This window comes from Acartia tonsa, chromosome 8 (assembly GCF_053477335.1).
Source record: "Acartia tonsa isolate MP-2025a chromosome 8, ASM5347733v1, whole genome shotgun sequence".
NCBI lineage: Eukaryota > Metazoa > Arthropoda > Copepoda > Calanoida > Acartiidae > Acartia > Acartia tonsa.
This window is the reverse complement of record NC_137267.1, coordinates 36,772,486-36,786,822: the sequence shown is the minus strand read 5'-3', so window position 1 is coordinate 36,786,822 and position 14,337 is coordinate 36,772,486. Positions and strand designations below refer to the sequence as shown.

General features: G+C 30.7%; 1 protein-coding gene across 1 annotated transcript in view; it reads right to left on the bottom strand.

The window, feature by feature from the left end:
* Positions 1 to 14,337, bottom strand: part of yki (Transcriptional coactivator yki) — a 44,972-nt gene that overhangs the window by 3,200 nt on the left and 27,435 nt on the right. Inside the window, exons 3-6 of the mRNA XM_080170299.1 lie at positions 8,813 to 8,929; positions 8,222 to 8,371; positions 2,638 to 2,781; positions 322 to 404 (exon numbers count right to left, since the gene is read on the bottom strand). Coding sequence (XP_080026425.1) covers positions 322 to 404; positions 2,638 to 2,781; positions 8,222 to 8,371; positions 8,813 to 8,929 — 494 coding nt within the window. The remainder of the gene's footprint in view (positions 1 to 321; positions 405 to 2,637; positions 2,782 to 8,221; positions 8,372 to 8,812; positions 8,930 to 14,337) is intronic.

Here is a 14,337-nt window from a genome sequence, read left to right as displayed (position 1 = left end):
AAGGCCCATGATAACAAAAACAAAAACACTAAATATGATGTAGGGATCTTCAGAAATAAGGTAATGAACGATAAACTGAAGTACACCCCTAGGCTAATAGTATTTATTACACAAAATTACCACTTCTGGAGATTTTAATTATTGGTAGCAAGGTTTGGACACTGACAATTTATACAACCCAATCATTTTTAACAAGTCTCCAAACTTTTGCAGCCAACGAATCAGAGAAAGTGTTTATAACACTTTGAAGATCAGTCTTATGTCCGCAACATCGCGTTTTAAAATACCATAAGCAGCTGCGCAGCAAATATTAAGTTATACCTGTTGTGTTGGTCACCGTTTTGATTGATGAAAGGGTCTAGCTTGGTGCCGGGGTCAGACAAACTGTGGCGCATCATCATCTCCTACAATAAGAAATAAATACAAATTGATTCCAACTTCAATTCCAGGGATCTAAAGGAATAAAACGATGGCCGAAAAATTGATATACATCACAAATGATGATTCCTTCTTTAGATTACTCAATTACAATTAAAGTCCCCAAAGTTGTTAAGCCAACGAATAAGAAAACTCTATTATAAAACTTTGGGGACTAAATCAATAAACAAATCAATGTTCCCTCCCTCCCTGCTTAAATTCAGATAAAGGTATTGTTATCAAAATTGTAAAAAATCAGAATAAAGAGTTATAAATGAATAAAAATAAAATTGTAAGACCCTAAATTACATGTAAATATAATAATTTTAGTTTGAAGTGATTTAAATGAATTATATAGTAGTCGGTTAACTATAAACCACAAACCTATATTTGCCATAAAGAAACTTTTTTTCAGGGATAGTACAGCGGATGATAATTCTATCCGGGGTTGCTAATTAATATTAGAAAGGAAGACTAATGAATGTAAATGGTCCTATTAATTTTTATATCTATTTTATAAAATAATATTTTTCAAATTTTAATTTTAAGGCTTCCTTTAGCAATAATTTTAAAATATTTTTTTTTAGTTTCTTTAAGACACAAAGAAAGCAGGGATCTAAAGGGATAAGACAATGGCTAATAAATTGTTGTACATCCTCATGATGATACACATAATTGCACTATCTGTATACTATAGTAAAATTTAGTGATTGAAATGTTTGGACACTTAATTTAATGAACCAACCATTAAAATGCAACAAAGGTCCCCAAAGTTGTTTAGTCAAGAATAAGAAAACGTTATTATAAAACTTTTGGACTAGTGTAATAAACAGCCTAATGTCCCCTCCCTCCCTGCAAAGAAAGAGTCTAATAACAGGCCAAGAGGGATAGATACAGCAATTTTTAATTTTTCTGACTCAATATTATAACCATGATTTTCTACCATATTCCTCTGTAGAAAAAAATCTAAATTTATCTTTAATTGTCTTATCCCTATATCCCTGCTAACACGTAGATTCGCTTTTGCGTAAAATTTTCTTTATTTTACTTTAAATGCGCTAAGAACTGAGAAAATTTTATAAGGGAAGCAAATAAGATTAGGGGGGAGGGGGGTTAAAAAGGGATTAATTTGGTTGTATCAAGTAAAATTGTATAAACCTTTTTTTCGGTTGAATTAGTTTAGTGCTTTGTTAATTCATTTTAGAAAAAAGTCATATATCTGTGTAAGAGTATAGATAAAATTAAAGAAAGGAAATCAAAAATAAATTCTAATGAAATAAATAAAAAGTTAGGCTAGGTTATTTTGAGGAGTTTTGAATAAAGCTAAAATCATTTTATATCGGTTTTTAATCAAAGACCTTAAAAAAAGTTTGACGCAATTATGAATGAAAGAACATTATAAAATTGATTATGAACTTAAAAACTTAATACAACTGCGTAATATTCAGACAACAAGTAGAAAATTATGCAAAGAAAAATATTTATTAAAAAACATTAAAAGAATGATTAAAATGTAAATTTTTATAGAAAATCTATGGAAAATTTTGGAGCAAATCTTCAATTTTTTTGGCTTCTTAAAAGAAGATAAAAGTCTAACTTTTTTTGTATTTTTATTAGTGGTTGTAAAAATATCATAAAATAAAATGTAAAATTTTGATTAAATGTTTGATTTTGGTATTTTTTAAAAGTAAATGTTAATCAAGAATGGTTCTGATATTTTTACCCCTGATATTGGAATAAATAAAATTCTGCCATTATTGACTAGAAATGATACAGAAAAGTAAGAAGTGTAATAGGGCTTATGTCAACAATTTGGCATTATAGATGACAAATTTACAACAATTCAGACATCTAAAAGGATAAGACAATGGCCGATAAATTGATATACATCCCAAATGATGATACACAAAATTACCCCTTCTGTAGATTATTGTAGTGGTGAAACACTCAACTTAATGAATCAACCAATCAAAATTCACTTTAGTGTCCAAAATAAGAAAACGTTATTATAAAACTTAGGGGATCAGTGTAATGAAAAGCCCAATGTCCCCTCCCTCCATAATCTTAAACATCTTTAGTGGTTAAAACAATCAACTTAATGAATCAACCAATCAAAATTCACATAAGCTGCTAAGTCAACGAATAAGATAACGTTATGATAAAAGTTTGAGTACTTGTGTAGCCAACAGCCTATTGTCCCCTATTTCTGTGAATCCATACCTGTGTTTGAGTGATAGATTGTTGAACATTATCTCTATCCTGTTTGTATGCCATGATCTGGCTGAGAGCTGCCTGTTTCTGCTGGATCACCCGCTTCTCGTTCTCCAGCCGTCTCAACCTGCGCTCCTGCTGCAGCCGCTGTGCCTACAAGATAAAAACAGATTATTTTTTTGCATGACCAACAGACCGACGGACAAAGTAATTTATATAAGGACTGGTTATTAGTACAAAAATCGGAACAAAAAAATCAGCAGTCAAACTTGAATGGCAGCCAAAGAAAGCGTTCAGACTGACGGGCAGGCAAAGTTAATTATAAAGTAGCTACGATACTAAAAAATAAGTCTTCAAATAAACTTAAAACTATAAAAAAAGAAACTAATTCATAATGTATAAACGAACAAATAAATAGAATTCTTTTAGTCTAAGAAAATTGTTCATAAAACATAATCTAAAACGGCTAGAACAAACATATTTTTGAAAGGCGCCATCTATGATTTTTACTATTGAAGGATTCTTAATGAAACCCTATTATGATAGTTCTAACAAAATAAGTAAAAAATATATAAAATATGATAAAAATTCTAGTGTTGTTTTCAAATAATATTTTTTAACGATGTACTTTTTAACATAAATTTGAGACTCTATAAATATTTTTTTTCTGAATTATTTTTTAATGTGACTGCATAGTCCCTCTATAGTTATAGTTTGTAAGTATGATGGATTTAAAATATACGTTGAACTCATTTATTGGTTAGTTAGTTCATCCAAAAGAAGGGGAGGGGATGGTTGATGAAGAGTATCATTATTTTAGCCTGTTGCGAGTTTTACTTTATTAGAAAATCTGGTGTAACATCCAAGTTTTTTTTGTTGTTATTGCTTCGCTACTTATGAATATAACTATATTTGTTTCCAGGGATTTAAAGGGATAAGACAATGACCGATAAATTAAAGAACTTCTCCAATCATGATAAACAAAATTACCACTTCTGTAGATTAAAATTAGGAGTTGAAACGTTTAGACACTTTACTTAATCAACCGACCTATCAAAATTAAATTTAAGTCCCCAAAGTTGTTTAGCCAACAAATAAGTAAACGGTATTTTAAGGCTTTGGGGACTAGTGTAATAAACAACTCCAATGTCCCCTCCCTCCCTGGTTTGTTTCCTAATTGTTTAATATGACAAGAAGCATAAAGCAAACTTTAATTTGATTTTTGATTTAATATTTTTTTTTTATAAAAACTTGTCTATCTTAGCGTGACTGATATATAGATAATATTGCATTAGCAAAAAAAAACTGAACCGTTTTGTAAATATAATATGAAAAAAATATTTATGCAAAAGTGGTCAAAGTATTTAAAATCAATTTTCCGCGTATAATAAAATAAGAATCATAAAATTAAAACCAGTTTTGTTAGCCCGGATAAACTCTCGGGGCTAACAAAACAGGTTTTAATCTTAATTATTTGTTATTTTCGTATCTGCAGAAAGCTGTCTTAAAAACATGCGATAAATTTAGGGACGTTGCCGTTCCTGCAACTGGCAGAAATACAGTGGATGTATTTTTGTCAATATTGTTTGTATGAGTGTAAATTCGACAGTAATTTGCCATATATCGTAGGTACCCTGACAAATATACATCTAACACAGGCATTTAAACATCCAAAATTGTCAATTATACATCTATTTCTTGCCAATTTCACATCTAAATTTTTTTGTATGTCATAAATACATCTTGTACATTTTTATCAATAATAAACAATAGTAAACTGTATAGTAGATATTTATACTACAAGAATATACATAATTATTATATTAGATTATGGTTAAATGTTTAAAATCTTTATTCTATAACTTATTCCTTTTTCCCTGTTTACCCATTTCATAACCTAAATCATTACCACATAACAACGACAATTTGTACAATATTTTACTCAAATATTAAACTCTATTGGCGGTGAAATTGTAAATGTATTTATACAAAGAATTACGTGCCTAATATCAAATTTTTTTTTCATAAATGGAATAGTCTATACTTGAGTAAATTATGATATCAATTCTAGTTTGGGCACGTTATTCTAACTAGTTCTATAACTGATTAATCTGTTATAAAAATCTAGCTTCCTTTCTTTGAACTTCTTTGTACTTGTTTTTCTTTTCCACAATCGACCTCCAGGTAAAAATGAGCTGTGAAGAGCTGTACTCCTAGCCATTAACCCTTACAGATCGGGTCCCAATTCCCACCTTATCAGATCGGCTCCTGTTAGAGATAAAGACGTAAAAATTTTTTTCTGGTGGTTCATTTGTATTTTTAGAGAAAATTACTTTTTCTAGTCATAGCGGTCAGACCGCTCCTTAGCCGCTTTTTAACGGCCAGCCGCTAAATTTTAAAACAGCTATAGAACGGCCAATTTGCAGCTAGTATGACCAAATTTTAGGACAAACTTTTATTTTTCATAACAAAAGAATTACTTTTTCTTATCATCGCCGAAAAACGGCAAATAACGGAAACCGCCATTTTCGGCGGTTACGGCGGTAAAACGGCTGGTGGCGGCGCCATTAATATTTTTATCTGTTTATTGTTGCTCAAGGATTTACCAAAAAAATTTATAGGTCTCTAGCTGTAATAGAATCCTTTGATGCGTGATTTTTCTGTATTAACAAGTATTTGGCTCTCATGTATGCATGTTCTTGTATTTATAATAAATGTCTACTATACAGTTCACTATTGTTTATTATTAATTAAAATGTATAGGATGTATTTATGACATATAAAAAAGTTTAGATGTAAAATTGGCAAGAAATAGATGTAAAATTGACAATTTTGGATGTATAAATGCCTGTGTTAGATGTATATTTGGCGGTTACTTTAAGTATGACTGTATTTTTGGCAGAGGTTTTTACATTTTGACAAAAAAACATCCAGGTGTATTTCTGCCAGCTGCAGGAACGCCATGTACCCTAAATTTATCCTTTGATTTCTATCCCTCAAGGGGATCAATGTGAAGCTTCCCTAAAAAGGAGAAATCACTCAATTTAATGTTTAGCGAGATCTTAACTAACAAACAACAAATCCTTACTACTTTATTTACCTACTTTGGAACATATGACATACGTTATTTTGGGAGTGGGGACAAAACACCTAATTTAAAAATACCTAACTAAAAATGCCTAACTATAAACACCTAAGTTTAAAAATACCTAATGTTAAAAACACCTACGTTAAAAACACCTAATTTAAAAACACCTAATTTATAAATGCCTAATCTAAAAACGCCTAACTAAAAATGCCTAACTAAAAATACCTAATTTTAAAAATGTCTAATTTTAAAAATGCCTAATTTAAAAATACCTAATTTGAAACTATCTAAACGCCTAATTTAGAAATGCCTAATTCTAAAATATCAAATATTTTCACTAAAATACCTAAAATTTTGATAACATTAATCCAATTGGCTGATTGTTATTGCTAAAGGATCTTGCTAGTCGATAAACCAATATGGTTCATTTTTACATAGACGTCCAAGTGGGGGGGGGGGGGGGGTAAAGTGAGGATTACCCCCCCGCCCCAAACGAATTTGGGGGTGTCGTTGGCACCCCCAAATTTTTACCCCCCCCCCCCATTTAAAATTTACCCTAACCATTTAGGAGGGGGTATTTACCCCACACAATCAATTTTGGGGGGGTAAATACCCCCCCCCCCAAAATAAAAAATCTCTAACAAAAAACAAAATTTACCCCTGCCAACAGATTTCAGGGGGGGTAATTACCCCCCCCCCCAAGCTAATTTACCCCCCGGGTAAAAATTTTGGGGGGGGGTAAAAAAAAATTGCACCACGCTTTGCACGCCATTTTACCCCCCCCCCCCCAAAAAAAAATGAATTACCCCCCCCTCCTTAAAAAAATGTTATGCCCCCCCAAAAAAACAGCTTGGGCGCCCAGGCATTTTTACAATGAAGCTTCCCATATGTCATGGGAAGGTTTTTGGGAGTTTACCAGCATCTTCCAATGAGAAATCACCCTTTGAAAAAATCCCCCCTTCCCTCCGTTTTTTAATATTTCTTCAATCTTTCTTTATCAATTACTAGAAAAAAAATGGGGGATGATTAACTATCACCCTCCAAGAAAAAAAAGGGATGCTACGGCTACTTAGGTTAGGGAAGAAACCAAAAAAAATTAAAATTCATTTGTTTCCTTGTCCTTCAACCTTTGAAATTCTGGAGGGGGGGGGGGGTCATGAACCCTCAATCCCCCCCCTCCCCCCAAAGACTTAATTGAATATTGAATTCCCCTCCGCACTGCAATCGCCCCTAGAGGCCTCTAGGGGGCGTAGCCGCCGGTTTAATATACTTAACAACAGTTTTAAGATATACTTAAAATTAGGTTTTTTTTAGATTAGGTATTTTAAAATTAGGTATTTTTAAACTTAGGTATTTATAGTTAGGTGTTTATAAAATTAGGCATTTTTAAAGTTAGGTGTTTTGTCACATTAGGCATTTTTAAAATTAGGTATTTTTAAATTAGACATTTTTAAATTAGGTATTTATAAATTAGGTGTTTTGTCACATTAGACATTTATAAAATTAGGCATTTTTAAATTAGGTATTTTTAAATTAGGTGTTTTGTCCCCACTCCTTATTTTGCACTGTGCGCTACACTGAACACAATAGAGATGAAATTAGAATAATCATAGCCATATTTTTATGATCATAGACATTTTTTAGACTTTTGTATAGTATTTTATATCTGTCCAGCACGATCTTTTAAACAGATGTACAATATTTAGTTATTCCTTGGCAGGTTCTAGGTCATAGGTAAGAGTTAAGGCTTCTTCTCAAAGTAATTAGCGTATACAGAGAACCCGACCCTTCCTGCTTAATTTTTAAATAAATTAAACATAAGGTAGGGTAGTTTTTTAATATGCCTAACCTCAGCGGGGTCCTAACCTTGCAGGGCTATCCTGTACCCAATAGAGTCTAACAAAAAGTAAAGCCAAAAAAATACAAAATACTCCCCCCCCCCTCCTTATTCAATTTATGTCAAAATAATGGGTGAGGAAAGGGGGAGATTCTGTGCTCGACTAGCCACTTCGAGTGAAACTAATGATTGTTTTATTTAATTTGTTTAATGTTAAAGTTTACTTTAACTATCAGCAAAATATAAAAATTAAACAATAATTTTGCCAATAATCAGATTTCAAATAATAACAAAAATCAACTTATAAATAAGAAAGTGTTTTAAAATTAATTGTAATCATTAAATGTTAGTGTATACTGTATTTTTTAAAATATTGTAGTTCATAGTAAAACCCATATAGTAGGTTCTTTCCTATTGTTTTGTCAGCCTTTTAGATAGATACATAAACATAGGAATACCAGTTTTTGGGTGGGGTTAAGGGGCGTTTACCCCCCAAAAAAATAAAATAAAAAAATTAAATTACCCCCCTCAAACCTTTGAAACCCATCATTTATACACCTACAAGAAATCGTGGCCGGTCTGCTTAAGAAACCCTAATTCATTGGCAAGCCTAAGAAATTTTAAACAATTTTGCAAATACAACAAAATGAATAAAAATATAGCTGTACCTGTGACAAGGCATTCTCCTGGCCTACGCCCTGCTTGTGTGGGACCTGCTGGACGTTCATGGGTATCCTAGGATCATACCAGGTGGTTCTCTTGGTCAGATGGTGGATAAAGTACACCTCTCCCTCAGCGGTCACGCTCTGCTCCCACCCCTGGAACAAAATAAGGTTATATTTTGACCAAGACTAGTCAATTTTCTTGCTTCTGCACTAACTAAACAAGAATGAAAACATCCATAAAAGCGAACCTCTGAATTGGTAGGACAAACGAACATTAACCCTTAGTGTCAGAACTGAATAAGAAGGATATCAATGCATAAGTCTAAACAAAATTATAAGTATATTTATTGCAAAACTTTTAAAATACAGGATACTCTTAAAGGACATACTAAAATTTTTAGGACTTGGTTAAAGAGATTCGTACCTTGTGGTAATCGGAAATCAAAAGGTCGTTATTTAAGTACATGAAAATCTGGTGCAACATCCAAGTAATAATATATCGATTCTTCAAAACTATAAAATAAATTGTACACTGCAAAAGATCGAAGTTGGTTGAATTATATTGATATGAGTCCAAATACAAATTTTGCATACCTGGGGAAGAGGACCCATCTCTAGGCCACCCTGGCCGTTGGGTACAGGTGACACCACTGCAGAGCTTCGTGGAGAGGCTGTCCCGTTCATCTGGTTCACCATTTGCTGCTGGATTTGCTGAAAAAAAAAGAATAATTAGTTATTTTATTTTTTTTTATGCTGTAATAGTAGTTCATAGCATCGTATAATAGACAGCTTTCCGCAGATATTAAAATGACAAAACTAGTATTAATTTTATCATTATAATTTGAATACTCTTAGAAAATTGTCTGTAATTCGATGCTACACATGATTTTTCAGTATAGCTAAGAACCGGTTCTAATCCACCGGATGTTAATCTTTTTCTAAGCCATACTAAAGGGAATTTTTGTGCTTTTATCATATTCTGTTAAAATATAAGTGACACATTACAAACTTTCCCGATTTTGTATTACTTTTGAGGAACATGATTCCAGTTACGTCATATTCTTCTTTCCCGAAAAAGGGAAGGGGGGAAGAAAATCTCTTCAAAAGAGATGGGGAAAACCCCCTTTTCTCCCATCTCTTTTTCTTCCCCCCTTCCCTTTTTTTCTTTCCCCCTTCCCTTTTTCGGGAAAGAAAAATATGACGTAACTGGAATCATGTTCCTCAAAAGTAATACAAAATCGGGAAAGTTTGTAATGTGTCAATATAAGTTATCAGAAATTTTACAATTCTTTACCCTTTTTTCTTATTTATGTGATTGATTATTGTTTTGACATAAACAAAATATTTAACAAAGCTGGCTATCCCATTACTTAACATTATAGCGGCAATTTATATTTATGTTGATATGACAAAAAAATCTATATGGCGGCATTTTTCTGTTAATAGATTTTAAGAAAATATTTTTATACAATTTGTAAAATAAAATTCCTTTGAGAAAATCACCTACTTATTGATAAATTATTGAGAAAAAGGTTATTTTGTAAATTTGCTTAACATTTTGGCGGCAGTTTATATTTAAATTTGATAAATCAATAATTGTTTATCAAAAAAATAAATAAATTTAGCATAAATGGCAAGCGGCATACATTCAATATTTTTTTTTATATAAATATCAATGATTTGTTAAATTTAATTGTTAAAATAAGATTTTAGCGGCATTTTTATCAACGCAAATAAACATGCAAAAAATATACAGAGTAAAATTTTAAATTTTGTTATAAAAAAATATTATTTTGAAGCATTTATCACTAAATTATTCTTCAATAAATAATGAATTAGTTTAAAATAGCTGTCAATACAGAATTGAGTAAGTTTGAAACGTTTATTTCTAAACAAATATGTAATTATATGAAAAAGTTAGCACAAAGCCTGATTGATATATTTTATAGGAGTAAATATTTTCTCTTTAATTTAAAACAAATTATAACCATAAAAAGTCAGTATGAAACAAACTACCAGTCTTCGACCCTAACATCTAGGGAAAAGAAGGCAGTAAAAAAAGGCCTAAAACCATCACAAGAGTTTTAAAGTAAAGTTAGCAAAGCTTCCCTAAAATTGAGAACTCAATCGGTTCAGTGGTTGGCAAGATCTTAAACTTTAAAAGCATTATCAAACTGACGTAGTGACAAACAAACAATAATTTGTATAGAAGCTTCGTTTGCAAAAATATGAAATATATAAAATATTAAGTTTTTGTTTGTTTACATATATGTAAACCGATCATTATTAAAAATGAAAAGCAAATAAAATTTTTGGATGAAATTTACTTTTTGTTACTGCAGCTTATTAACTATGACCTTATTTTTATTTTATTTAGGAAAAAATGCTTTAAATATGAATAGTTATTCATAACATCGTATTATAGACAGCTTGCTACGTTTATAAAAATGTACAATCAAAAGATTAAAACCATTTTTTTTGCCCCGACATGTACATTTTTGTATCCGCGGAATGCTGTTTATTATACGATACGATAGATAACTATTGATGGTTTTAAACTTTTTAGATAATCCTTATAGAAGCAAGGTACGTTCGTATGTCTGTCAAACCAAGTTTCATATACTATATATCTTTTAATAATTGCATTTTTTAGCATTCAGTATTCTAGTATGTGCTTCATTACAAATCCTTGTTACTTTACTTAATAGTTTTTTTCTTATAATTGCTACTCTAGTACGTTCTAACTCTATTGTCTGTGTAAAATTTGGCAAATTTTGTCAACTTGAATGCCGGCCCCCGCAAAAAAATTAAATATTCATTACTAATAATTCAACACCATAAAAACAAATCGAAGGGTGATTTTTTATTTATAGAATTATACCACCACATGCAATATCCTTTTATTCTAATCTGGCTGGCAACAACAAAAGCCGATTCAAATTAATAATGAGGCTAGTTGTGATAAAGTTAGGTAAGGATAAGCAGCGCAGCAAAACAACATTAAGTTATTTACGAAAAAAAAAAAATTTATGGGGTTTGATTATTCCTTAACCATTGCATTGCATTGTAGCAGTAGGATTTTGCTGTTGCATTTAAGGGTGGGGGTCAGCCTATTCAAGTTAAAGGCTTCAGGAAAATGAACGTCCCAATATAACTTTTATGTGGACTAAAAACAGGGAAGAAGGATATAAAAACTAAAATTTTTGTCTGAAAATTTCCCGCCAGTCAAATTTATCAATAATTAAAAAATTGTATTGTTAAATTTATGAATTTAATCATTTTTTGAAAACCAGATTGAGGTCTGTAAGCATTACCATTAAAGCAAAATAGTTTTTTGGATACAATATCTCCATCCATGTTCATATATTGCACAAATCATATTATTCGAGGAATTTAAAATAAGTTCTTATATTATTTTCTAATTTTATGTTTAAGTATTATGAATTAATAAATAGGCAAAGACTGGCAAATATAAGCCAGTCACTCTAGTTCATTTTTGCAAAATTTTTAATAGATAAATTGAATTAAACAAGAATATTCTAGATGGTTTGAGGAATTATGGTTTAACGACATCTGATTTTCAGTTCGGAGGTTGATATTATTGTTCTTTTCTTGAAAAATGATAAGATCAAAACCTTCAGCCCCTCAGGACTAACTAAACTTGTTTTATTTTTATGATTTTTCATTAAGTTTCTTATGCAAAATTGTCTGTAATACGATACAATACATGATTTTTCAGTATGGCTGAGAACTGGTTCTAATCCAGGAGAAAAAAAATGGTTTCGAGGCAATGCTGGAAAATATTTTCAACTACCTAACTAATGCAACCGCCTATTTCAGACAAAAAAATGTATTTTTTAAAATCTTCAAAACTTCAATGGAAAAATACACCAAAAATTAATCACATTTTTTACCAAAAAATAATGTGCAATCTTAATTATACCCTAAAAACACTTTGTTTCATATTTTCTAAATGAGAAATGATATCCTTTAATTTGAAAATTTGCCATGGGAAATAAAGTAAAAGTTTCTTTTTGTAACAAAAACCTCATTAAGACATTTTCCCAACCAAAGATTATAAATTAACAGAAGGAAGTGTGTTAATAAGTTGCTTCAAGATCGTATTATTATAATATTTAGGAAGTTTTAAAATGAATAATAGAGTAGCTTTGCCGTTTAAAAAGTTAGTGTAGCATGCAATTTGTAGTAAGTCTTAGGCAACTTGTATTTACCCCCTTTCTCATATCTTTGTCTCACTCCTTATTTTATCTTTTAGCCCCAGGGATATAGGAATAGGACGAAGGAAATTACAATATTTTAAAGTTCTACCTAGTAAAAAATTTAGCAAATTTTGAAAGAAAAATATTTGGATCATGGAAAGAAAACAAAGTATTGGGTTTAGTCGTAATTTCACAGTAGCTTTTCGCCTATTTCTAGTGAAAATACTTTAAAACCTGCTACTGCGTTTTCTTTCCATGATCCAAAAGTCTTCCGTTAAAACTATTGTTCCCTTACAACTTTTGCCTGCAGCCTTTGTATATTTACCCCAAGAGTCTTAATAATGGGCTAAAATAAGAACAGTTGAAGTGGCCTTTATCCCAAACGCCAAAATTTTCAAAATATTTATTTTAAGATTTATTTTCTTTTCCCCCTATCCCTACTTAACATAAAATATTAAGATTTGCTTTTAATTGCAAAAAAATTAGTAAAAGTATTGAAGCATAGAATTTTGTGCAATCTATTTGTTAGATCTGATCTCTGATGTTGCCTGTTTTACAGCTACTAGATTAGAGGCTCATCAAGCAATACATAATTATATTCCAGGGATGATTCCTGCAACAATTAAAAAAGGGTAAAAACCAATAATCATTGCTAGAAGGCCATTAATTTCATTTTAGATTTATTAAATCTTTAGCTAATTTTACATTAATTTTCTTGATTTTTTAGAAAGGTGATGCCTAGCAAGATTAGACAATATGATTGGCAATTTTTTAACGAATGAATCTATATCTGGTAGCTGTTGTGTTGCCTTCACCAAGGCCGTTCAAGCAACTGTACATACACTTTTTTCACAGCCAAATCAGCAATGCTATTCTATACCTTGCTCGGTCTGTTTGTCTGTATAGCAAACTTTGTTCTTGTAATTAGATGTAATTTAGAATAATTTTAAGGTGATATAATGTATTATTTACTAAACCGTCTATGGATGACATCATCCTTGCTTTTTTGTTTCTTTTAAACAGCTGTATGCAGTAGTTTGGTAAACCCAGAAGTAAACTTCATATTTGTAATATTGAATATTATATATTCTATCCCTCTACTTTTGGCGGGACAAGACAGTATGTAGAATCATATCCCAAAATTATCCTCTTTCTATCAATCATATTAGGATTGTTTTGCCTGCCCATTAGCTAAAAATGAGCTATGATAAAACCAACATTTTGCAAATTTTTCCACCCTTGTGTATGACAATTTCGCTATTGAGCTATAATTAGGCTTAAAAAGGAACTTATAAAGTATTTTTTTTATAAGAAGGGATAAAATTATTATTTCATAATTAATTTACTACAAATGAATCATTCTAATGAAAAAAGTTGGATAGCAACAGAATATTATTTTAAATATATTAACAAGGAAAATAATTTCTATAATAGGTAAATGATTTGGAGAAATGAAGCACATCAAAATTTATATTGATAAAAAATTTGCTTTTTATTTAAGATAAATTTCTGAAAAATGAGGAAGGAGTATAATGTTCTTTGACTTTTCAATTATTTATGAAGAAGGGTTAGGGGTAGGGGGGGGGGGCTCTTCTAACCATCCCTAGGCTTAGAATTTATAATTGGCTTAATAAAAGTGGAAAAATTGCATTAGGATAATTTGAAAATCCTTTGGGGAGTTATAGAATAGCTGAAAAAGTATTAACTTACATTTGAATAAAAAATGAAATTAATATATAATTAAATCTGTGTATAGGATAGTATAAAATGAAAACTAAACCGGAAGTGACGTCAGAAGTAGAAAAAAATATAAAAAGTAAGACAGCTGCGCAAAAACAGAGCTATTGCGTATGCAAATCAAACCATGGCAAGGATAGATCATTAGCAAAATAAAAATTT